This window comes from Lactuca serriola, chromosome 2 (genome assembly GCF_051521515.1).
Source record: "Lactuca serriola cultivar US96UC23 chromosome 2, Lser_US96UC23_V15, whole genome shotgun sequence".
Taxonomy (NCBI): Eukaryota; Viridiplantae; Streptophyta; class Magnoliopsida; order Asterales; family Asteraceae; genus Lactuca; species Lactuca serriola.
The window spans coordinates 76972655-76997450 of NC_136409.1; the positions used below are offsets into that span (position 1 = coordinate 76972655).

Below are 24796 nucleotides of genomic sequence, written 5' to 3' on the forward strand. Positions count from 1 at the left end.
TTTTGAGTTTTAATAATCCTTGACGTTGCAGAGTGAGAAAACGGTCCATTAATAATTGCTTCCCAAATGAGGTATCCATTATCCTCAGATCCTATAACATAGTCTTCAAAGTGATGCGCCCAGACTTCATAATCATGGGTGTATAGGATGAGAATCTTCGTGGTTGATCCAATGCTGTTGGAAATATTGATGGGATTCGATTGCGACTCGTCCATTATGATCGAATAACCTGTTCAAAGATCAGACTTGTAATAAATCAGATTAGGGCAAAACAATAAATATCAAGATACGTCAATAATGAGATGACGGCTCAATAAATATCAGTAATTGCGGAAAACCCTAATTGAAACCTTTTTCACAGAAAAGAAGTGTATCGATTACACAACCTCCTGCTCTGATACCAATTGATGAGATTAAAACTTAATCTTGAAGATCGATTAGATCTTAAACAGGTAAATAAAGATTAAACAGCAAGAACACGAAAATAATGAACAACTCAAGAATGAATCAAACGTGTCGAATGATTATAAAACAACCCTCAGAAGAGCTCGATCAAGAACATCAACTGTAAAGGGTTAGAAGGTTTACAAGAACGATAAAGAAAACAAAGCTATCGTAATTCTCTATTGTATTCTAGATCTTTTTCCTTAATCGTTAACCTAATATGCATGCAAGCATATTCTTATATAGTAAACCTAACAGGCTCACGGTTGGACAGGCCCAAACCGAAGTACAAAATAATTGGACTAATAACCGAGCCCAATGACGCAACACTTAAACAAATCTTCAACCCAACACAAGCAACCACTCCCATACCCACTCCATGTCACTATTCACCACCAGCCCATCCCTAGTCACTTCATAGGTCCTTTCTCATCATTTTCAACTATTCCCACATTCTTAGGGCTGGAACATCCACCCTCTCTCCTCACACTCCATTCATTCTCTCATTTTCCACCAAAAACCACACTCTAAACTCTCTCATCTTTTTCCCTCAAATTCGAGAACTTCAAGGCATACTCCAAGACTTTTCTCCTACAATTAGTAAGTATAATCATCTTTCTTATGATCATTACATATCATCCCACTAAAAATCATAGATTGCTTACTCAAACATCATCACATTCTTGTTAGATCTTCGAATCTTCAAGTGATTCTTCAAGTGTTCTTGGGTTGAACACTTCTCTTCTTCAACAATTACCTACTGAAACCACTCAAGGTGAGTTCATACCCCTACATTTTCATGTTTTCTCAAGTTTTTAGGGGGGGAATACAAGCAAAACAACAAGAACAAAACTAAACTTTTCTAACAGCCTACATCAGAAAATTTGGACCCCATTCACGGACTGTTTTGGACAACTTAAACATTTTTGTTTACAAAACTGTTTTAGGTGTAAGTAGTTCCAGTTCTTAGCTTTAAAATTACTAATTGCACATCTCCATACAAGTTTTCTACAATTTATGGTGATTTTTACAAAACTGCCTATCATCTCAAACACCAATCCGGACCAGTCTGTGATTATGGACTTGGTCACACAAGTTAGAGGTCCCTAAAAATTATGGAAAAATTTATGAACCAACAAGACTCATTTTCCAAACTCTCAGAAGTTACAGAACTTGATTTGGACATTTTATGATTTTTCTACAAATTTTCCAATAACAGCTACAGAAATTGTTATATATAGAAAAACACAATAAATTTCATTTCACCTTGTAACATGTTGAGCAAGGTAATTATCATTATGTGATTATGTGTTATTGTAGTATGTGACATTTTTGTATTCATATCTAGATATACACCCATTAGCAAATGAAATTTCACTAGATAATACATAGAAATAACCAAGTGTTATAATTAAAGTACACAATTACATACAAATGCATTATTAAACTATGTTAAGTATAGTTTATGTACTTTACTATTTCTACCCTTGTTTTTGATAAACTATAATAGGTATAGTTTATGATACTTTACATAATACAAATATATATTTTCAGAAGGGTACATTTATACAAAAGGAAACTTTCATTACGATAAGTGTAAATTCATTACAAAAGCGTTTTCATAAAAGAATTTTCATACTTTACAAACGTTTTGAGATAAACTATAATAGGTTTGATTTATGTTTCCATTAACACGACAAACACATTTCGGAAGATTTTTATTCCCACAGGAAAAGGTTTTACACTTATGCACACCACACGTAAACTTGTTAACCTAAATTGTGAGACATTCTCGTCTGTACGTCCGAGTACGGAATCTAATTCCTGCTAGTTATAATCAGAGTCTCCTGGAGGGAGAACGTGATAGTTGTATATAGATCTATATTGGGTTTGACACCCCACACCTCGCTGCTAGCTACAGCCGGACCTGCAGGTCTGTGGGTGACAAGTGTCATTTTCATATTCACGACGCCTGAGAAACGTCGTAGCAGGTATACAGGTCATTAGTATGATTATAGCGGCTCACATAGGGATCTAACGACATAAGTTTACAGGAATTGCATAAATCAAAAGAGGTTTAATGTTAATTTAAAATCACTTTTTATATCAATAATTACAGATATTATGATATATTTTCAGTCTTGGTATTTAAGATCACACATCATTCATTACGGGATTTTTCTCAAATCTAAAAGGGGTTTTATGTTGATTTAAAACCACAATTATATCTTTAAGTATGACAAAATACATATTCATTTCGGTTCTGGTATTTAGGACCACATAACTTCTATAAGGAAAATATTGGATTTTTCTTGGTGATATACATCTTCTTACAAAGATCGATTTTCAAACTCTTACTGTCAAAAGCTTATGAACTCACCAACCTTTGTGTTGACACTTTTTCAAACTACTTGTATTCTCAGGAATTCAATGAATCAGGAATTCAACCCCGTTTTGAGGATGGAACGATAAATCGTCAAACAGTTCATTTTGTATCATAATGTAATTGATTCGAATCATGTAAACATATACTTTGGTGTAACTTTTCAAATTATAATATGATGGTTGTATTTACTTTGAGCACTATTATACTTGTTGTTGTGATACTCTACATGAAGTCCTCCACCCCTGGACGTTTCCGCCATCCTTGGTTTGGGGGTGTGACACGTCATGTACAGTATCATAACAATTCACAATAGTAAAACAAGCAACAACATCCATTGCATTAATTGAATAGTTAATACATGTGTGTTCTTTGTATAATTGTAAGACACCAAAAATATATCAAAATAAAAGACGAATCTGAACATGCTCCGTCTTCTCCAAAACTTGTGCCAGTGTACCTGCCTACTGGTTCCCTGAGAATACAAGTTATTTTGAAAGAGAGTATCAACATTTAAGTTGGTGATTTCATAAGTATTTAGTGTCTAATGTTTGTAGTTGTATCATGAAAATGTTTGTATTTGTTTAGTGAAATGTTTGTATACTTCCCAGAAAATCCTATATTTTCTTCTAAAAATGAAAAGTAGTCTTCTACCCTAGACCCGACTGTTTTGAATGTTTGTTCTCTTGTAATAGAGTAAAAATGTATGTTTCTACTTGAAATAGTATAAAATGTATGCTTGTACTTGAAATAATATAAAATGTATGTTTGTACTTGAAATAGCATAAAATGTATTTTTTCCATATTTGTAAACCATCTTTACTAGAAAAATAGTATGCATTTCTCATGTGAGAATATCTCTGTATGAATGTAATGGAAAATGAAGGTTTACAATAGAATTATGTAAAACACACTACTGATGCATTAACTGCCTTGTAACCAAACTACTTAATTAAGGTTTAAATGTGATTAGGTTATAACCATGCTTGATTGACTAGTATAAAACACGATGTTCTTCAGGCGTCGAAAATGATATGACATTTGTCACCCGTGGACCTGCAAGTCCCACTATAGCTAGCAACAAGGTGTGGGATGGTCAATCCCGTATAGATCTATACACAAACTCACGCTCTCCCTCCAGGAGACTCTGGTTACAAAACGTGACATAGCAAGAATATTGTTATGCCATGAAATAGTATCTCACATTTTAGTTATTTTGATCACGTATAGTATGTAAGTTCCTTTTTGTTCTTGTAAATGAATAGCATACTTTGTAATGAATAGTAATAGTATGTATGTATTGATTCATGTATTGTTCCTCTGTTCTAGAAAATAGTATGTATTGATCCTCTAAACTATACCTATTATAGTTTACTAGTATGTTTGTTTGAACTGAAAATGATTTGGAGAACAGACTCAATTGCCTAATATATGCAACTGAGTTAAGTATGTTCTTTAAAAATGAGATTTAATATTCATGTACATATTTAGCATGTATAATTATGATTTAACCAACAGTCGGACTAGTGATCCTACCCTAAGCCCACAACCAAACAAGGAACAGGAGTCAAGGTATTTAGCAACAGTCCTAAGTCCGTCAAAGCATACTTATAAATAATATATAAATGAATACGCTTTTGATAATAAACAACAATCTAAAATAGTTTAAAAGAGTTTTTGAAATTATTTTAACAACAATTATAAGCATAAAAAATTATTTGTTTGTTTGTTTTCACATGTAAGAGTTAACACAATTCAATTGTGTTCTATTTGTATCCCACCTAAAAGCATTTAAAAAGGTAAGTTGTAGGTGTATGAACTCACCTTAAGTGAGTGATTCGTTTGGATGTTCGATATAGGATGATTGTTTCCACAAGTTAGATCCCGAGACACAACAAGTCCTAAAATGCATTTCATGTAGTATGTATGTGTACAATTAGTGAATATATAAGCAAGTATGTTAAGGAAACACCCAGGGATGTAAGATTTACTTACAAATGAAGTGTTAGAAACGAAATCAAAGGGGTTGTTTGGAGTTTACGGCCACAAACTGTTCACGACCCAAAGTGGTTTTCGGCTGTAAACACTTGAAGATTCAAAGGGTGTGTTCTTGGTGTTCTTGGTGAAACTAAGAAGATTCAATGGTTTTTGGCTGAGTGTTCTTGATGAAAAGAAGGAGATTCAAGGGTTTACGGCCCAAGGATCTTGGTGAAATGAAGAACACTTGAATATCCAAAAAAGATCCTAAGAAGATTCAAAGGAAGAAGGATGATAGTTGAGAGAGAATGAGGGTTTTTGGTTGGTGTTCTTGAGAGTGAAAGGGTGAGTTTTCGGCTGGAACAAGAAGAAGTGAGGAAGGATTTACGGTTCGGTCCCTATATGGGGTCAAAACTGATGGGACGCCTTCATTGGTTTCCACACCGAAGGGATAAGACCGAGGTTTGCGGTTCTCAGCTGTGAACCTCGTTTGCGGTCCGAAGTCTCACCATGCGGAGGTTTGTGGCTCGGATGCAGGTTCTGGTGCCAAGTGTTTTCCCTCCAAAACACACAACACTTTTGAATACAAGGTTGATACACTTATAACTCATTAATCTAACCATATTAAGATAATTAAAGAAACAAGTTTGACCTTTATTTGATATGTTTGACTTTCGTTGACCAAGATTGACTTTTACAAGATTTGAAATTATGGGTTGTCACATCATCCCCTCGTTAAAGGGAATTTTGTCCCGAAATTAAGTCTAAGGGATACTCATGAACTAAGGGAAAAGATGTGGATACTTATGTTTCATTTGATCCTCTCGCTCCCAAGTGAATTCAGGTCCCCACTTTGCATTTCAGCGAACCTTCACTATCAGGATACAACTTTGTTTTGTTTGCTTGACTTCCCTATCCATGATTTCTACTGGTTCTTCCCAGAAGTTGAGGCTCTCATTGATCTCGATTTCATCGAGTGGGATAACAAGAGTCTCATCAGATAGGCACTTCTTTAAGTTCGATACGTGGAAAGTAGGGTGTACATTACTAAGTTCTTGAGGTGGTCGGAGTTTGTAAGCTACAGGGCCGATTCTAGCGAGAATCTCAAAAGGCCCAATGTACCTTGGATTTAGTTTGTCATGCTTTTCGAAGCGTATCATGCCCTTCCCTGGTGAGACCTTCAATAGAACAAGGTCACCAACCTGAAATTCCAAGGGTTTCCGTCTTTTATCAACGTAGCTTTTCTGTCTGTCTCTAGAGGCTTTCAATCATTTACAAATTTGTACAATCTTTTCGGTCGTCTCCTTGAGGATTTCTGAATCAGTGAGAGTGTTGTCAGGAACTTGTCCTTTAGCTAGTTGCGTGTCACCCACCTCAGCCCATCACAGAAGGGATATGCACTTACGGCCATAGAGGGCTTCAAATGGAGCAACTTTGATACTAGTATATGGTAGTTGTTGTTGTATGAAAACTCGACAAATGGTAAATGGATATCCCATGTTTTATTAAAGTCGATCACACAAGCTCTCAGCATGTCATCCAACGTTTGTATAGTCCTCTCCATCTGTTCATCAGTTTGTGGGTGGTAGGCTGTACTCATGTCCAGCCTAGTTCCCATGGATTTTTGTAGTGACTGTCAGAACCTTGAGGTGAATCTACTGTCTCTATCAGAGATAATAGATATGGGAACACCATGCAGTCATACGATCTCCCTAATGCATGTTCTTGTCGGTTTCTTTGATTAGTAGGAAGTGTGCGGACTTGGTTAATCTGTCGACGATCACCCAAATTGTATCAAGTCCACCCATTTTCTTGGGAAACTTGGTTATGAAATCCATTGTAATCCGCTCCCACTTCTACTCAGGTATCTCCGATTGTTGTAGTAAACCTGAGGGCTTTTGATATTCTACTTTAACTTTGGCGCAAGTAAGACACTTGCCTACAAAGGTAGCAATATTTGCATTCATGTTAGGCCACCAATATAACTTTTTAAGATCCAGATACATCTTGTCTGAACCTGGATGAACGGAGTATCGAGTATTGTGTGCTTTGTTTATGACAATGTCTTTGAAACCACTGAGTTTCGGTGTCCATATCCGATCCATGAGGTATAAGACTCTGTCACCCTTGACTTCTAAGTTCTTATCCATCCCTCTTAGGGTTTCACCTGCCATATTTCCTGGTTTCAATATAGGAAATTCCATATATGAAAATATTATAGCAAAAGACTAAAGAAATATGAAATCCTTATGTGAGACATAATGAATCGAGTCCCGAAAACCTATGGCTCTAGTACCACTGATAGGTTTTATAGGTTAAAAAATATATGGCGGAAAAACTTAACCCTAAGTTCAAATGAAACCTATTGGATCTAAGTTTTCTCTATATTGCAACAAACAATTGAACATCAACAATCTTAGGAGTGTAGGGTTTACATACCTCTTGATTATTGTAGTAAATAATCAAACACTTCCTTGTTGAACAAGCTTCAGAAAGCAAGCACCAGAAATCTCGTGCCTCAGATGGTCACACCTAAAACCCTAAAAAACCTAGAATGAAGAAGAGATAGAGGAAGAAGAAGGAAATTCCATTCCTGATACTCTTAGGAATGTCATGAACGTAAACGGATGGCCTTGGGGTCGTATTTATAGTTTAGGTAACTTGCAAGCAAAGCAAAATTTGAATTGATTAAATAATAGATTTAATCCTGATTCAAATCATTTCCTTTTATGCAACCAGGAGGCTTCTGAAAACCCTAGAAAGACTCCCAATTTCGTTCACCCCTTGGATAATTCTATAATTGCTTCTTTTGTTCAACTATTGAACAATTACAATTCACATCTTGCACATTTAATCAATTCCAATTAATTTCAGATTAATTCTGATTAATAATTAATTAATTCTAAGTGCTTTCTTATTAATTATTAACCATATAAATTAACAAATCAATTATTTAGCTATTGATCTCATGTTAATTTATTCTCAATTATTATATATTAACAAAACATTTATCTTTCTCCTAATATCTTTTCTAGCTATTTCTGGTTATGAGGGCAACCCACAAGGATTTTGTTTTTATTTTTAAGTTTATACCAATTTAGTTATAAACTTGGACACCTTAATCCAACAAAGAGGGCTCTCCAAAATTAGTGGCCACCTCCTTTTTTCGACAGATCGGTCACTACTAGGCCACCATTCACCACTTATTTGTAAAACCCGATCAAAACAAATCTTGTAGTTTCTTTTGGGTTAAAGGGGCTTGATCTTCGAGTTTCTCAAATAAAGATCCATAAGCTCGAGTTTTGTTGTTGGTTCAAGAACTTCAAGATCAAAAATCGAGAAATCATGAATCTAAGCCACTTTTCGAGTCAAGAACGAATCATACAACTAGGGTGAGTCTTTATGGCTTCATTTAATGTTTTATTGATTTTAGGGAAGATACATACTTGTTTTATGTTCATGATGTTTGTTGCTATTATGTGTTCATGTTACGGGTGTATGCTTACAAATAAAACAAATATAAAAGAAAATGTTCACATGGAAACCACTAATTAAGTGTCCCATTCAATACTTATTTTTATTTTTATTTTTTCATTTTTCATTAATATCACATATTCTATAGTTCTATATCCTTAATCACCCACTTTCCCAACAATGTGATTTTTCTCATCTAAAATTTTATTGATTTTCGTTCATCGCCTTCCAAACTATTACTTATTCATGTTTTTCAGCTTTTCTTTCCACATTTCCAGCTTCTACTTTTTCAATCTATTTGGTGTCTTAATCTAGAAGGACTGAAGGACACACGATATATTTACAAGATAAAAACTTCAAACTCATACATGAAAATAAACGGCTAAAACACTAGTAAAATTACATATTTCTTTTTATTTGTGCATTTACAATTTAATTTACAATTTAAAGATATTATTTTTCTTCTTTAAATATTTATGAACTGCAAATCCCCGATATTTGAAGTGTTCTCTGTATAATGAAACAACCGCCGCCGGTCATAGTATGCGCCACCGTTTCCCAACCCCACCACATTTGAAACGCCTCCACCACCAGCTGTCAACCTTCTTCTCAACCGCTGCTCACGTATTCGAAAAATGCAGCTCCGTAAACAAAGTCAAGCTTCTTCACCAACAACTCACAGTGAAAGGCCTTGCAGCCTCAGACCCTACGGCATTACCAAAAATCGTGAGTATGTACATCTCCTGCGACGCCCCATCACACGCCCTTGTTACCCTCTCTCGTATACCGCCGTCGCCGTCGTCTGTGTTCTGGTGGAACTCTCTTATTCGACGTGCAGTTCGTCTCCGTTTACTCGACCACGCTCTCCAGCTTTATCACGGTATGCAGTCCCTTGGTTGGCGTCCTGATGGGTACACTTTCCCTTTTGTTCTCAAGGCCTGCGGAGAGCTCCCGTCTTTCCGCCGTGGCGCGTCATTTCACGGAGCTGTTTGTATCCTTGGGTACGAGAATAATGTGTTTGTGGGTAACGCGTTGGTGGCAATGTATGGTCGGTGCGGTGATTTGGATAGTGCCCGCCAGGTGTTCGATGAAATGATTCTTAACGAAATTACAGACGTCATCTCCTGGAACTCAATTGTTGCAGCTTATATGCAGAGTGGTGATTCAAAAAAGGCACTCCATATGTTCTATCGAATGACAAAAGGAGAAAACCAGCTTCATGCCGATGCTGTTAGCTTGGTTAACATCCTTCCTGCTTTAGCTTCTGTTCAAGCATCGATTCAAGGGAAGGAGGCTCATGCTTACGCATTGAAAACCCAACTCATTAAAGATCTGTTCGTGGGTAATGCCATAGTCGACATGTATGCCAAATGTGGATTAATGGATGACGCAAACAGAGTATTTGAGCAAATAGAATTGAAAGATGTAGTTTCTTGGAACGCCATGGTTACAGGCCATTCCCAGATTGGTAGATTTGAAGATGCTCTTGGTTTAATTGAAAAGATGCGAGAAGAGAAGATTGAGTTAAATGTGGTGACATGGAGTACTGTGATCTCCGGTTATGCTCAGAGAGGCCATGGCAATGAAGCTCTTGATATTTTCCGACAAATGGTATTTTCGGGTTCAGAACCCAATGTAGTCACTCTAGTCTCCCTACTTTCCGGCTGTGCAAGTGTTGGTTCATTACTTCAAGGTAAGGAGATTCATTGTTACATCATCAAAAAGATTCTGAACATCAAAAACAACGACAATGGAGATGAACAAATGGTGATCAATTCTTTAATCGACATGTACGCCAAATGCAAATCCATCTATCTTGCACGTAAGCTTTTCGATCCTGTCCTTCCTTTAAATCGAAACGTTGTCACGTGGACAGCCATGATTGGTGGATATGCTCAACACGGTGAAGCCAACGACGCCTTAAAACTCTTCTCACAAATGGTTAATTACGAAAACACCCCCACAACACCAAACGCATTCACAATCTCATGCGTGTTAATGGCATGTGCTCGCCTTGCCAATCTAAGACAAGGAAAACAAATACATGGTTACATCCTGCGAACCCAATTCCATTCCGATGTTTTATTCACCCACAATTGCCTCATCGACATGTATGTAAAATCCGGCGACCTAGAAACCGCGCGTGTAGTTTTCAACACCATGGAACAAAAAAACACCGTCTCATGGACATCGTTAATGACCGGGTACGGAATGCACGGTTACGGCCGCGAAGCTCTTCGGCTCTTCGCTGGAATGAGAGATTCCGATTCCGGTCTCCGGATCGACGGTGTAACATTTTTAGTCATTCTCTACGCGTGTAGCCATTCCGGTCTCGTAAACGAAGGAATTGAGTGTTTCGACGCCATGACGAAGGAATTCAAGATTGTGCCCGGGGTGGAGCATTACGCGTGTATGGTTGATCTTTTCGGGCGGGCCGGGCAGTTGGAGAAAGCCATGGAGGTTATCGAAACCATGCCCATGGAGCCCAGCCCGGTAGTGTGGGTTGCTTTACTCGGGTCGTGTAGGGTCCACACGAATGTGAAGCTAGCGGAATACGCGTGTGATAAGTTATTAGAATTAGGGTGTGAAAACGATGGGACGTATACACTGCTTTCGAATATATACGCCGACATGAAACGTTGGAAAGATGTTTCCAAGATTCGGTTTTTAATGAAAGGTTCTGGAATCAAGAAAAGACCAGGGTGGAGTTGTGTTCAAGGGAAGACGGGTTTGGTGACGTTTTATGTTGGGGACAAAGATCATGCGAGATCGGATGAGATTTATGATGTTCTTGGTGATTTGATTCATAGGATTAAAGAGCTTGGGTATGTTCCGGATACGAGTTTTGCTTTACATGATGTGGATGATGAAGAGAAAGGTGATGTTTTGGTTGAACATAGTGAGAAATTGGCTCTTGCGTATGGGATATTGACCACAAGTTGTGGTCAACCGATTAGGATCACGAAAAATTTGAGGGTTTGTGGGGATTGTCATGTTGCGATGGTGTATATATCGAAGATTATTGATCATGAGATAATATTAAGGGATTCGAGTCGCTTTCATCATTTTAAGAACGGATCGTGTTCTTGCAAAGGTTATTGGTGAAGAAATTGTAGTTGGTTATGGTGTGGTATACTTGCAAAAACAGTTAAAGGTTTAGTCTTAACTTTTGCGATGTGAGATTTTTAGTTATAGTTTTGGTGTGGATTGAGCTTTTCGTAAACACGGTTTTATGTCATTTTTCTGATTTACATCTCATATGATGATGTTGGGAGTAAACAGGGTCATCATGTGAGATGTATTACTACATATTCAATGAAAATCCTCCAAAATCTTAAAAAAAGAAGATTCGATCAAATCCTTCAATTGCTAAGGGAAAAAAAATTAAAACATAGCTTATTTATTTACATTTGTCGTCAATTTTTTTTTGTCTGTTTATGCACTAAATTTGATTTCTTTGGTAAAGGTTTAGTAACAAATTAAAACATGGCTGTATAAACCGATAACAAATCCGCTATGTTCTAATTTTTTATATAATCTTATATTTTTTTCATGTAAAAAGATGATTAACCCAAATTTTTATTATAAAACAAACAAATTGAAGTACTTTGATGCATTATTTAAATACTAGTTTGAAATTGCCCAAGACTCTACCTAACTGACTTAAGCTCATTACAAAAAATAAATAAATAAATAAATCAGTCATTCTAACGTAAGAACATTGTATATCTTGTATAAAGTTCAGCTATCATCAAGTTGATGTATCTACAAAATAAGTGTTTCATACTCGCATTAAAACTAAAACTCCTACACTGCAACTAGTAAGACTTAAATCTCACGTCTTTCTATAAAGATACCACCGATGGGGCCTATGATGTAAATTAGGTATGACAAAAGTGCTCAATACCCACAAATAGGTTAATCCATATTGGAACTGAAACTCTGACACTGCAACTGCTAAAACTCAGAAACTCATCTCATCATGTGGCTATCCTATCATGATTCGTGAGCTCAAATCGGTATGGGACCAATGGGTTCATTTCATTAAGCCGATCCGCAGCCCATTTCCCAAGCCTCTCACATCCATACTCATAACACGCATCAAAAACCCTAATCAACATAGACACATTCGGATCAAACGGCATTTCTTTAACAAACTTCTCAAGCTCACCAATGTATCCATACCTCCCATACAATTCAATCACCAACTCATAATGCTCCAACCGTGGTATAACACAATACTCACTACTCATTCCATCAAAACACTCCCTACCCAAATCAACCCTACCCTCACATACACAACCAAGCAAAACCCCTTGAAATGTGGTATTATCCGGTTTCAACCCTTCGTCTTTCATCATCTCAAATAGATCAAGAGCTAAATCACCCCTTGAATTATGACAACATCCCAATATCATAGAGTTATAAAGAAACAAATCCCGTGAACACGTTTCTTTAAAGACCACAAGTGCGTAACTTAAACAACGACATTTTGAGTATGCATCAATCAAGGCTCCTTTTGTAACAATGTCGATAATGTAACCATTTCTAACTAAAAACCCGTGGATTTCTTTGGTTTGATGAAGGGCGAAAATATTCGCACACGCAGCTAAAATGGTTGCAAGAGTGTGCTCATTTGGTGGGGTTTCTTCTAGCATCTTCCAAATGACTTTCATCACTTCTTCACTTCTTTGATGTCGTGCATGACTTGTCAAGATTGAATTCCAAGAAATGTTATCACGAAAGTGGCTCATTTGATAAAACCATGATCTACAACTTCTCAAGTCTCCACATTTTCCATACATGTTAAGAAGGGAGTTGCTGATGAAGAGATTAGAGTTGAAATGATGCCTATAGACATACCCATGAACTTGTTTCCCTAATTCAAGGGATAAAAGGCCGGAACATGTGGTTAAGATTAACATGATTGTGACATGGTCGATGTTGATGTTTGAGTTGGTTGTTAGATAGATGATTTCTAAGGCGGATTCCCATTTGTAATGGCGAGTGTAGCCATTTAGCATAGCGTTCCATGATACGATGTTTCTTTCAGGCATTTCATCAAACAGTTTCCGTGCGTGTTTGGTTTGACCATTTGTGGCGTATGCTGTCACCATTGAAGTCCAGGTGATCAAGTTTTTCGCATTTGGCTGGTTAAAGATCTTGTGAGCACTATCGAGATCTCCATGTTTTGCATACATATCAATGAGAGATCCTGAAACTACCAACGTGTTTACCAGGTTTGTTTTGATGGAAAAAGAATGGATTTGGAGAGCTTCATTGAAAGCAGAAATCTTTGAGCAAGCTAGAAGGGCATTCGAGACTGTATAAGCCAATGGCATAACTTCATTCCTTCTGATCATTTCAAAAAACATAATTATTGCCTCCCTCTCTTTGCTCATGTCGTAATACCTCCTGATAATCACATTCCAAGAAACCTCATTTGGGTTACGAAGCTCATCAAACATTCTCTTCGCATCGCTCAAAAACCTGCATTTCCCATAAACATCGATAATGGAACTCGCGATAATCACATTCGCACAAAATCCATACTTTACAACCAATCCGTGTATTCCCTTAGCAAAAGAAATTTCCAAAAGTGAACCGCAACACCCCAAAGCGTTAGCAAAACTAACCTCATTCCATGGAAACCCATCATCCTTCATATCCAAGAACAAACCCAATGCCTCCTGCGCTAACCCATTAAGCTTATATGCTGAAATTAGAGCATTCCAGGACCCACCATCTCTCTGAGGCATTTCGTCGAATAGCTCCCTTGCATCTCTCAAACACTCGCATTTCCCATACACCTCAATCGCCCTGTTCAATAAGAAAATTGGTGGTGTTGGATTGTAGGTAATTAGATGGGATTCGACTTTACGGGCTTCGACGATGGCACGTCTCGAACCACATAGACTGAAGAGGGATGCGTATAAAGAGAAGTCGAAGGGGACTGTAGATTCATACAAGGTGAAAACTGCTTTGGAGAGGTTGTTGAGTTTTAGATAGGTGGAGATTTTGTTGGTTAAGGTTTTGACATTGGTTCCCATGGAAGATACAAAAGTGCCCTGCGAGCATTTGCAGATCAACAAGAGTCGTAGACTTTCGTATTAAGGTTTAAAATTTTGAGAAATTTACAAAAATAAACCAAATTTATAAAAATAGCCTAATTTGTTAATGACTTAGCAAAAAAACAGTAATAATTTATTATTTATCCAAAAATGGCCAACAAAACGAAAGATGAGCTAACACGTCTGCGGTTTCGTCGTTTAATATGTAACTCGTCTATGGTTTCGTCAAATGGGATCCGGTTTTTGTATCTAACCTGCAGTTTCACATCCCATTATCCCAGCACATTTAAATCCTAAAAAAATCGAACTCATTTTTCACATTCAAAGATGCATGAATTTTTTATCGATTGCTAAAGAAGACATTCCGCAAAACAATGGTTCAACTAATCTAAATGTATAGTTTTTTTTATCATATATGCTAAAATTTAGAGGTAATGCGTATGAATTTTTTGTGGAAATCATAACGAAACCGTGGATGGCATGACATGTTTGATGATACACTTCTTTAAAGCACAAAATATACATCAATGACTTGTATATTCACAACGACATCAGGAAATAGTCGACAACTTGAGAGGAAAACACATATGTCTATATGTCATCTACGATTTCGTGTCTTCGAAAATGGGCAAAGTAAAATTTTTTTATACATAGATAACCTGAAATCGTAGATGAGATGACGCAACCGCAAACAAGTTGACGAAACCATACGCATATTTACCTCATCTGCGGCTTTTTTGGTTAATTTTGGATAAACTCAAACTTTTTGCTATTTTTTCATTAATTTTGGATAAACCCTAGCTTTTTGCTATTTTTTGACTAAGTCACAAAAAATTAAGCTATTTTTTGTGAATTTCTTTAAATATTTTACACATTAATAGTATCTCCAATGATAGCTTTTTTTATAGCTTATTATTATTAACTTATCTATATCTATAATGAGCATTTATTGTCATTGAAATGCATAGTTTTTTTGATTATTTTTATTGACCCCTCAATATCAATATATTTTAACCATTTGTACAAGCAACCCTCTTATATTCTAATCAAAATTTATTTGCTACATTAATTATGTTTAAGTTTTAAATTTATTTATTTATTGACTAGTTAATTAATTCTATAAAATAACTAATAACATTTTAATCATAAATATAAATTTATAATGTTCCTTAAAATGGTTTGTACTTAAATATGACGCGTGTTTAAAAATGACACATTTAAATGCAAGGTTTATATAGAACATTTTAAATAAATAATGATAGATTAGTTAAATTTACCGAAAAAAACTATAGAAAAAAGTTAACCATTGGAGGGATCATTTAAATAGAGGTTAAAATTAATGAATGATAAGGTGACAATAGTAATAAGTCATGATCGATATAAGCTAACCATTAGAGATGTTCTAACTTTTCTTTTTGAATCTACAAATGCGATATATATATATATATATATATATATATATATATATATATATATATATATATATATATATATATATATATAAAAAGAGAGAGCCAAGCCTAACAAAGTACTAAACTGGGGAGAATACAAGATGGAATGGAAATCAATTATAGATACATATATTACATGCCTATAAAAGGATTAATACTCCAATCTACCTAATTGAGACTACATTTGTTTCCCTTATGTTTGACCCACATGTAAGTTGTTGACTTAATAAAGTCATCAACTTTGGTGGGAAGCAGACGATTATTATTAAATAATCTCTCATTTCTTGCCTTCCATATGCTCCAAAAAGTACCATAACAAATTCATTACAACATCTTCTTCTTTTTATGGAAATTTCTCCAATGTGAGGCACAATCAAGGACGTTGTGAACTGATCTCGCATCTGCAACAGGAATATAACACCACCTAAATATCCACTCCAGTACTTCTTTTGCAAATAGGCACCTGACCAGTACATGATCTGTTGTTTCCCCAGTCTCACCACATTGGCAACAAACGGTGGAACTTAAGTTGATTATACACCTAGAAATGGCCAATGCAGTTAGGATTCTGCCCATTTTTTCCCTCCAAACGAAGCACGTAACTTTGATGGGAACCTCTTTGATCCATACAAAATTACCAATGTCTACCATATTGCAATGATCTAACCTATTTCTTATTTACCTTATATTTTCCATCGGATGTGAGAACACAATTCCACGAGACACCCAATGAAGTTTTTCTTTTTTCCAAAACTATGTTATGAGAGATACCTTTCTTGTCAAGGTCATTCTAAATGCAAGCAATGTTGTTCCAAACCCCAACCAAAGTTTTCATAGAATAGACATGATCGGGTTTACCATTCAATTTGTGCAAACCTGTAATTACTTTGGCCCAGATAGATAGGGGATCTGATCTAAAACGACACCACCATTTTACTATTAAAGTCATGTTAAAAGCTTTGATCGAGCCAACTCCTAAACCACTGTGTTCTTTATCTGCGATGACTTTTCTCCATGATACCTAGTGAATCTTTAATTTTTATTCAGATCCGCCCCACAAAAATCTCATTATGATCTTTTCTAGCTTCTTGATAACGACGTTGGTGCCATAAAAAGGGAAAGAAAATATGTTGGCAAGTTTCCAAGAACCAACTTGATTTGAGTCTTCCCCCGAATGACAAGTTTTTCGATTTCCATATAGAGAGTTTTTCGATGATTGGCAGCTAATGTTTACTAAGCCGCGTGTTGAAACCTATAGGAACTCCTAGATAAGTAAATAGAAGAGAAGTTGGTTGACATCCCAAAGGGCTACCCACCTCTATATTTCCTGCATATTAGCCCCAACCCCCAAGACTTGAGATTTGTTAAAATTAACCTTGAGACCCGATGCAACATGAAAACAACGAATGACTTTTGGTAAGTTCTTTTTGTTATGTTTGGACCATTCTCGACAAACAGCACACCGTCTATGTATAAGAGATGTGAGATCAATGGGCCACCATTTGGAAATTAGAGACCTTAAAACACACTCTTTTCGCACGCTTCCCTCATAGCAACATTGAGTCCTTCCATGGTTGTGATGAAGAGAAAGGGAGAGAGGTGGTCCTCCTGTCAGACTCCCTTTAAAGTAGAGAATTCCTTTGTAAGACTTCCATTTATCAATATTGAAGCTTTACCAGATGGTAAGCAACCCTGGATCCATATCCTCCATTTTTCGTTGAAGCCCATCTGCAAAATATTAGAATCCAAAAACTCCCAACTAACTAAACTAAACATTATGTGTGTTTAAAAAAAAGTAATATATTTTTCTAGAACTTTATAAAATAACATTTTTCTCTAGAAATAAAATTATTCCATATAAATATTCTAGATTTTGAAGTAGTGTCATGGGGTACTATATTGGTCTAAATGATTTTTTTTTGCTATAAATCCAATTCTAATAGCAAACATATATTTTTGAAAGTTTATGTTGATAGCACCACTTCATCTTGTAATTAACTAAACAAATAAACTAATATTCACTTATAATTTTACCCCCACCTAGCACTTTTTTTTATCACTCCAATAACCATAAGTTTTGGACGTGTTTGACAAAACCAGCCGATAGTTGGAAGTTGATAAGTGGTAGCTGACAGTTGAAAGCTGGTAGTGGGTAAATGGAAACTGGTAGCTGATAGTTGGTAATTGGTAGTTGATTGCTATAAGTTGTAGTTTTTATTTTATGTAGAAGTGTTTGACAAAAGTAACCAGTAGCTTGTAAAATTAGTTAAAAACTAAAAAGTTAAATGTTGCAAAAAACTAAAAGCTACTTGAAGTGGCTTTTAGATTTGAATTTTTTTTGTTAAAATTAAAAGTTAAAAGCTCATGTTGCCAAACAAAGCCTCTTTTTTGTGCTTATTCTTAAAAACTAAAAGCTTCCAAATTTTTCAAAAGATCGGTGCCAAACACGCCATTTATGATTTCTCAATCAACCATAAGGTAAGTAAATACTACATCACATTGGCATTCAAAATTTCCAGCATCGTCTAATCTTGAATCGCTACTAGAATCTGAATGCATGTTAAAAGGTAGTATGTTGGGCATTGGGAATGCCTAGTAAGTAAATATCGGGACTTCACGACCTTTATAATCAAGGATTAACTCAATCATTAACCTATGATGAATTCCCCAAAAATATTTCATAAAGATTTATAGTTAAGGATTAACTCAAACCTTGACCTATGATGACTTCACCACCTTTATAGTCAACGATTAACTTAATCCTTGACCTATGATGATTCATGAGCCTTGGCTAATCTAGTCATGATTGCTAAATAAGCATAATAAGATATTAACATGTTATTGACATAGTGTCAATAAATCTCGAAAGATCTATGAATCTCATGAAGAATGAGATTGATAATTATTTGTCTACCTAAATAGCTTCTTGGTGTGATTTTTGGCTGATCCACTTCACATCATGGAGTGAAATATGGATACTAGCCTTGTTTTAAATAATTTGGTAATTAGGTAATTATTCATTAAGGATCAATAAAACAAACTAGGTCTAATCACAAATTGAATGATTCTTAAAAATATCCACTAAAAGTTAAGTATTATAAAAACCTTTAAAAAGGACAAGCTAGAATGTGAAAACCCGAACCTTTTTCCGTTAAATAAATTTCACATTTTTATTTGTTCCGTTAAATTTCTATGGTTTGGAAAATCATTTAAGTTTTGTATAAATAAATTTATATACGAGTCGGAACCAAAAATCGGGGGAAAAACCCAAGTTTCCTTCGAAAATTAAACAGTTTCCGACCAGACTGGTGTTCACGGCCGTGAACCCGATCACGACCGTAAACTAGTTCACGGCTGGTGGACCCCACCACCAACCATTACCCCCCCTATATATACGTGATTCCTACCCTCATTTAAACTTTTCTGACGAAAACTCCCACATTCTCTCTCTAACCTCTCGACCGCAAACACCAAAATACCCTATTCTCTTCCGAAAAATCATCAAGAATCACCTTTAGGGGTTATTGTGGAGCATCTAAAACGCGTTTTCGTCGGATCAAGCATCGTGTTTTTGAGTTCACGGCCGTACACCCTCCAAATCTTCAAACCTTCAAAGGTCGCAAACCGTTCACGGCCGTGAACCCTTTAAAAATTCATATTTCCTTTAAGAACACCGTTCATGGCCGTAAACCCTTCAAGGGGCAGTTCACAGCCGTAAAGAGTTCATAGCCGTAACCCCTTCACGGCCGCAAACCCTCCCTAAGTGGTGAACTCGACTGAAAACCCGCTTTCCCCGATTCATTCAAGTCCCGGTAACATTCCTAAACCAAAAGCAAGTGTTTTTCCAACACTATAAATAATGCTTTCGCTAATAAAATACACATGTGTATTTAATTGTTATTAGGATCCCGTTAAGCGCCGCGTGCATCAATCCAAGGGTCCTCATTTCTAGTTTCGTTGTCCAACATTTCACGCAACCAACTGTGAGTTCACACCCCTATACTTTTATGATTTTAATGATTTTAATGTTTCAGGGGGAGAATACAAGCCGAACACAAATAATTTGTGAATTTATACAAAAGGATTTCTAAGCACTTAAAACTGATGCAATGAATATAGTCATACTGTTTCCACTTTTCATAGAATACTTAGATATTTTATGTGACAACCCGATATTTTCGAATCAGTGTAATGACCTAAAAAGTCAAGAATTTATAATCTCTTTTAATGTAATGAAATTTCCATCAAAATTTTGAATGTTCAAAAGTCTCTAATGGGTTACATAAAATGATAAACATCGTATCAAGGGTTTCAGAAATATAAAGAACACTAAAATCCGAGTTATAACGAAGAAGTTATGACCAATCTAAGAGTCACAGTAAAAACCGGCAATACTGATAAACGTAAAACGCGAAGTTTCAATACAATTATATTTAGCCTTAAGTATCTAAATGAAAGTTGTAGATATCATTAAACCATATGCGTATATAAAAAGAACGTCCAAATCTGACTTCTTATGAGAAAGTTATGATTTTTCTAAGTTCCGAATATAGCAGCAGACAACTAAAATACTCGAAATAGAGATCGAGAGATTTTTAGCCGATACAACCTAAATGAGAATCGGAGATCTCAACAATAGTAGCACAACGGTATAAAGTCTGACGAGAACGGACCTTACATGAAGAAGTTATGGATTTTTAACGTACTTTTCGTGTCCCGGCCCATTAAAAATAAATAAAAATAAAATAAAGTCAAAATTTGCCGACGGAGTCTAAACAAGAGTTGTAGAGCATAATCTCACCTACGCGTGGATATAAAGAACGCTAAAAATGGAGCTCGTACGCGGAAGTTACGAATTTTACAAGTTTTCGACACAAAATCTGAGGCTGTCACGACGTGGTGAAGAAGCCACGACGTGGTATTGTGACTGATGGGTGCCAAGTTCGTCAGAAAACGTCTCGTCAACGGAAGAGGATAGAATCCCTCACCACGACGTGGCGCCCAATATAGGGCTATAAATAGCAGTCGAAGGTGTTGGGTTCCATTGCTCATTTCTTCTCTCTCTCGTGCCGAAGCTCTGCGTTTAAACCCACCGAAGCCATCCCGAAGCCCCGGTTTTCATACCCAAGTTCCGAAGGAAGGTTTTTCACTCTCGAGACTCCCGAGATTCCCGAGAATCTCGATAAATCCAACTTTCCCTAGTCGAAGTTCTGCTCAGTTTTCGTTTCACCTTCTTCTATCTATCAAGTGAGTTCATACCCCTACAACTACGTTTTTAAATACTTTATAAATGCTTTTATACACTTTCAAATGGGGAGAATACAAGTAAACACACGGTTACTCTCGTGTGGAAAACATTAAGCTTTTACTACACTTATCTTTATATAACAAATCATATGTGATTCATAACTATCATATGAAAACATTCGCATGAAACACCTATTCAATAACATTTTGTCCTTTAAGAGTAAAAACATTTTGTTATACAAATATCATTATTTATATTTTGGTGTGTAAATGTTCAATAGTGTTATTACAAATGTTATACCTACATACCAAGTTGATACCGCATTAGGGTTTATCATACAACGAATCATGCATTTGAGAAAAACTATAATAGGTATAGTTTACTAGATATTCAAGAGATTTTACATACTATAAGTACTACATCAAGGAAATACTTTCATATACAAGAACAAATGAACTTTTCATACGTAAATCTATTTGATACTAAGTTTTGTGAGACGTTCAGCTTCATGTACTTTCGAGTATGCAGTTAAAGTCATGTATTATATACCATAATCTCTTGTAGGGAGAGCGTGATACTTATGTATAGATCTATACTGGATTGACAATCCCGTACCTAAACTGTTAGCTACATTTAGACCGGCAGGTCTAGGGTGACAAACGTAATAACATTCCAATGCCTGAAGAACGTTGTTACAGGCAGTCTGGGTCAATAGTATGGTTATAAAACTCACATGGAGTATTAAAAACACGTTGATTTACGGGGTTAACCAATGTCTTAGCGATTTTTTTTTGTACATGCATAAATCTACTATTCTAGGCATGAAAAACACTATTGCATAATAGTTTTTGGAACTTTTTCTAACTACCATACACTTCTGGAAAAATATTGGAATTTTAGAAACAACGTTAGAAACAGTCGGGTCTTAGTAGAAGACTACTTTTATACTAGTAGGAAATATGGGATTTTCTAGGAGTTTTCAAACATCTACAAACAAATTTATTCAAATTTATACAAACACTGACATTAAATACTTATGAACTCACCAGCTTAAATGATGATCTACTCTTTCAAATCTACTTGTATTTCTCAGGGATTCAGTAATACAGGTAAACTTCAGCTTTTGGAGAAGTGATGCTAAGGCATCAGTTTTAAACTCATTTTTCCATCATATTGTAATTTGTTTTTGAAACAAGTATCATCCAACAATGTAACTCTTAAATTATATATATGATGGTTGTGTTTACTTTCTTTACTATGTATTCAACTGTTACGATACTACATGAAGTCATCCACCCTCGAACGATTCCGCCGTTCTGGTTTGTGGGTGTGACAGATTGGTATCAGAGCATTGTTATAGTGAACTAAGTATATCGAACCACATAAGATATACAAACTATAAATGCATAGGGATTTAAAATTCTCTGACAAAACGTTTTTACACCTAAACCGCGTTTCATTTAGATTAAATTATTTGGTCGTAAAAGCACAAATAAATGCATACAACGAGTCATTTTCATAGTTAGAACTATACAAGAAGTATCAAGACAAGTTGAACACTACGACTAGGCCTCAGAATATGTAATCGGATTTGGGACGAATATAGCCTGATCAACTATATTTATCCGAGATCGGACAAATGTATGTCGAGGAATGGTTATAGTGATCAACAAGTCAAAACTTACCAAAATAACACTGGTATCAAACATATAAACTTAAATACTATAGGAGTATTTGGGTAAATACAATAGTTTAACTTACGTGTCTAGAGTTACATGTATTAATTTCTAGACAATTCTCATATCTTTATTCTCGCACAGACACAATGGCTGGATTCCACCCACCAGAGGATCCCTACTACCCGAATCAGGGCAATGGAGGATGGGTAGAGGAGGACCCCGAAGAGGATGAAGAACCTATAGAGTTGGAGGAAGGGGATGACTCTGGGACAGAATCAGAACCAGAAGTAATCAACACACCAGTCGCTCAACCTCTCGCAGTTAGGAGAAACTTTCAGGTACCAACTCCCGTTTGGGGAAGTCACCTCCACCATTGGAGCCAACAAAAAGGGTTACGTCCTCCCTATGGTATGTGCCGGGACTTCTATGACGTCAGGGATGGAGGTTCAGCCGACCAAGCACTCCCAGTCATGGTGGGCAAACTAGCCAATCAGTCCTATCAATCCGGGGTTCAAGCTGACCGGATTCGTGAAGTCAACGTGGAGGTACAAGTTCACACTTCCAACATCCGTCGACTGGACACGGCACATGATAAAGCCCAACTCCGAACCGACACATTCCAAGCACAACTGATTGCAGCCCTCTTTGAGATAAGGGAACAACAAACCGCCTTCGATAGGCGTCTTATGGAAGCAAAGCAATCAGACACGGAGTCAAGCTCCAAGCGCAACCTATGTCGCAAGTAGTACTTTCCAAATCCCAAAATTTTGTTATAGAATAGGAACTCGGCTAAAAGTCTTACTTTTCTTTAACTTCTGTATCGGAGATCCTTAGAAGGGTCGAAATTTTCCTAACTTCAAATGTAACTCCGCATGTGTTAATATATATGAATAAATTCCTTGTGTGTAAATTCTTTGACTACCACTCAGATTCATAATTTTATCTATCATTATGCAAACTTTTATTATGAGTCAAGCTCTAAACCCGGGGTAGGTCAGTCGAATTCATAAATTGATAAACATATAAACTATGGCAGACTTAGTTTATGATATTCTCGTGTAACAAGGATACTTTAATACATAATTTTTTAAGTATAATTATTACTCTATAAAGTATACACATAGGTTAATACAATATAATTATTACTCTATAAAGTATACACACGTGTTTCACAGTCTGTTCATGCTCGATGATGGGTTGCATTTCTTTCTGAGGAGGGTATGAACGAAGAGAAGAGCTTCACAATCAGTTGACTGAGGAAAATAGTTTTTTTGGAGACAAAGGTTTCAAGGAAAGAGGCGTCTAAGATAGATGAGGTTAGATTAACCCATTTCATTCGCCGGAAATGAAAGCTAAAGTTGGTGAGGGTGAAGAAGCTTAAACCAGCGAGCCAGACATGAGAGTTGTATACCATGCCAACACGAGGTGGGGGAAGTAGTGACTCTTCCAAATATACATATGAGGTAGTGGTTATGTTTTCCAGCAAGCCCAAACAAACGAACCCAATAGTGGTGGTGGTGGTGATCGACGGTAGTGGCAGTGGATTTGGTTAATGGAAACAGTAAAGCAACCATATATTTAATTAAACAATTTTATGTAATAGATTAATAGGTAATAATTAATAAATAAATCAAAAAAGAAATAAATAAGGGCAAAGTGATTTTTTATGACCGGAGGGATGAAGCGTGTTAGTTTTAAACTAACAAAAGATGGTTCAAGTTAATTTTTGAAAATAAGGGTTAAGCGTGCGTTGTGGCACATGGACGAGGTACGATTCGTGTAATTTACTCTTATTTGAAATTATTCACATTTTACCCTTATGACTGTTTGAAATTGTACACATTTTACCCTTATGACCGGTTATAACCAGTCATAAGGGTAAAATATGAACAATTTCAAATAATTAAGGGGTAAATCAAGCAAGAAAAAAAAAATTCAATGATTAGATATGAACAAAGTTGAAAGTCTATTACCCTTTCAAATCATTATCCCTTATCTCCATTTTTTCTATTTTAATAAAAAAATAGTTTTATTCTTTTTTTTATCATGTGTCGTCTTATTTTATGTCA

General features: G+C 36.0%; 2 protein-coding genes across 2 annotated transcripts; one reads left to right on the forward strand and one right to left on the reverse strand.

The window, feature by feature from the left end:
* Nucleotides 1-8730: 8730 nt before the first annotated feature.
* LOC145086430 (Tetratricopeptide repeat (TPR)-like superfamily protein) lies at nucleotides 8731-11501 on the forward strand. Its single transcript, XM_079024186.1, has one exon. It carries the CDS (start codon nucleotides 8822-8824, stop codon nucleotides 11381-11383), a length of 2562 nt encoding a protein of 853 aa, XP_078880312.1. The 5' UTR covers nucleotides 8731-8821; the 3' UTR covers nucleotides 11384-11501.
* A 449-nt stretch (nucleotides 11502-11950) lies between these two features.
* On the reverse strand, nucleotides 11951-14373 carry LOC145086431 (Tetratricopeptide repeat (TPR)-like superfamily protein). The gene has a single exon (XM_079024187.1). The coding sequence runs from the start codon at nucleotides 14326-14328 to the stop codon at nucleotides 12259-12261; it is 2070 nt and encodes a 689-aa protein (XP_078880313.1). The 5' UTR covers nucleotides 14329-14373; the 3' UTR covers nucleotides 11951-12258.
* Between the last annotated feature and the right edge of the window lie 10423 nt (nucleotides 14374-24796).

What these genes read in the sequence shown, in the direction of transcription:
- LOC145086430 (XM_079024186.1), top strand. Translation starts at nt 8,822, where the DNA reads ATGCGCCACCGTTTCCCAACCCCACCACATTTGAAACGCCTCCACCAC.
- LOC145086431 (XM_079024187.1), bottom strand. Translation starts at nt 14,328, where the DNA reads ATGGGAACCAATGTCAAAACCTTAACCAACAAAATCTCCACCTATCTA.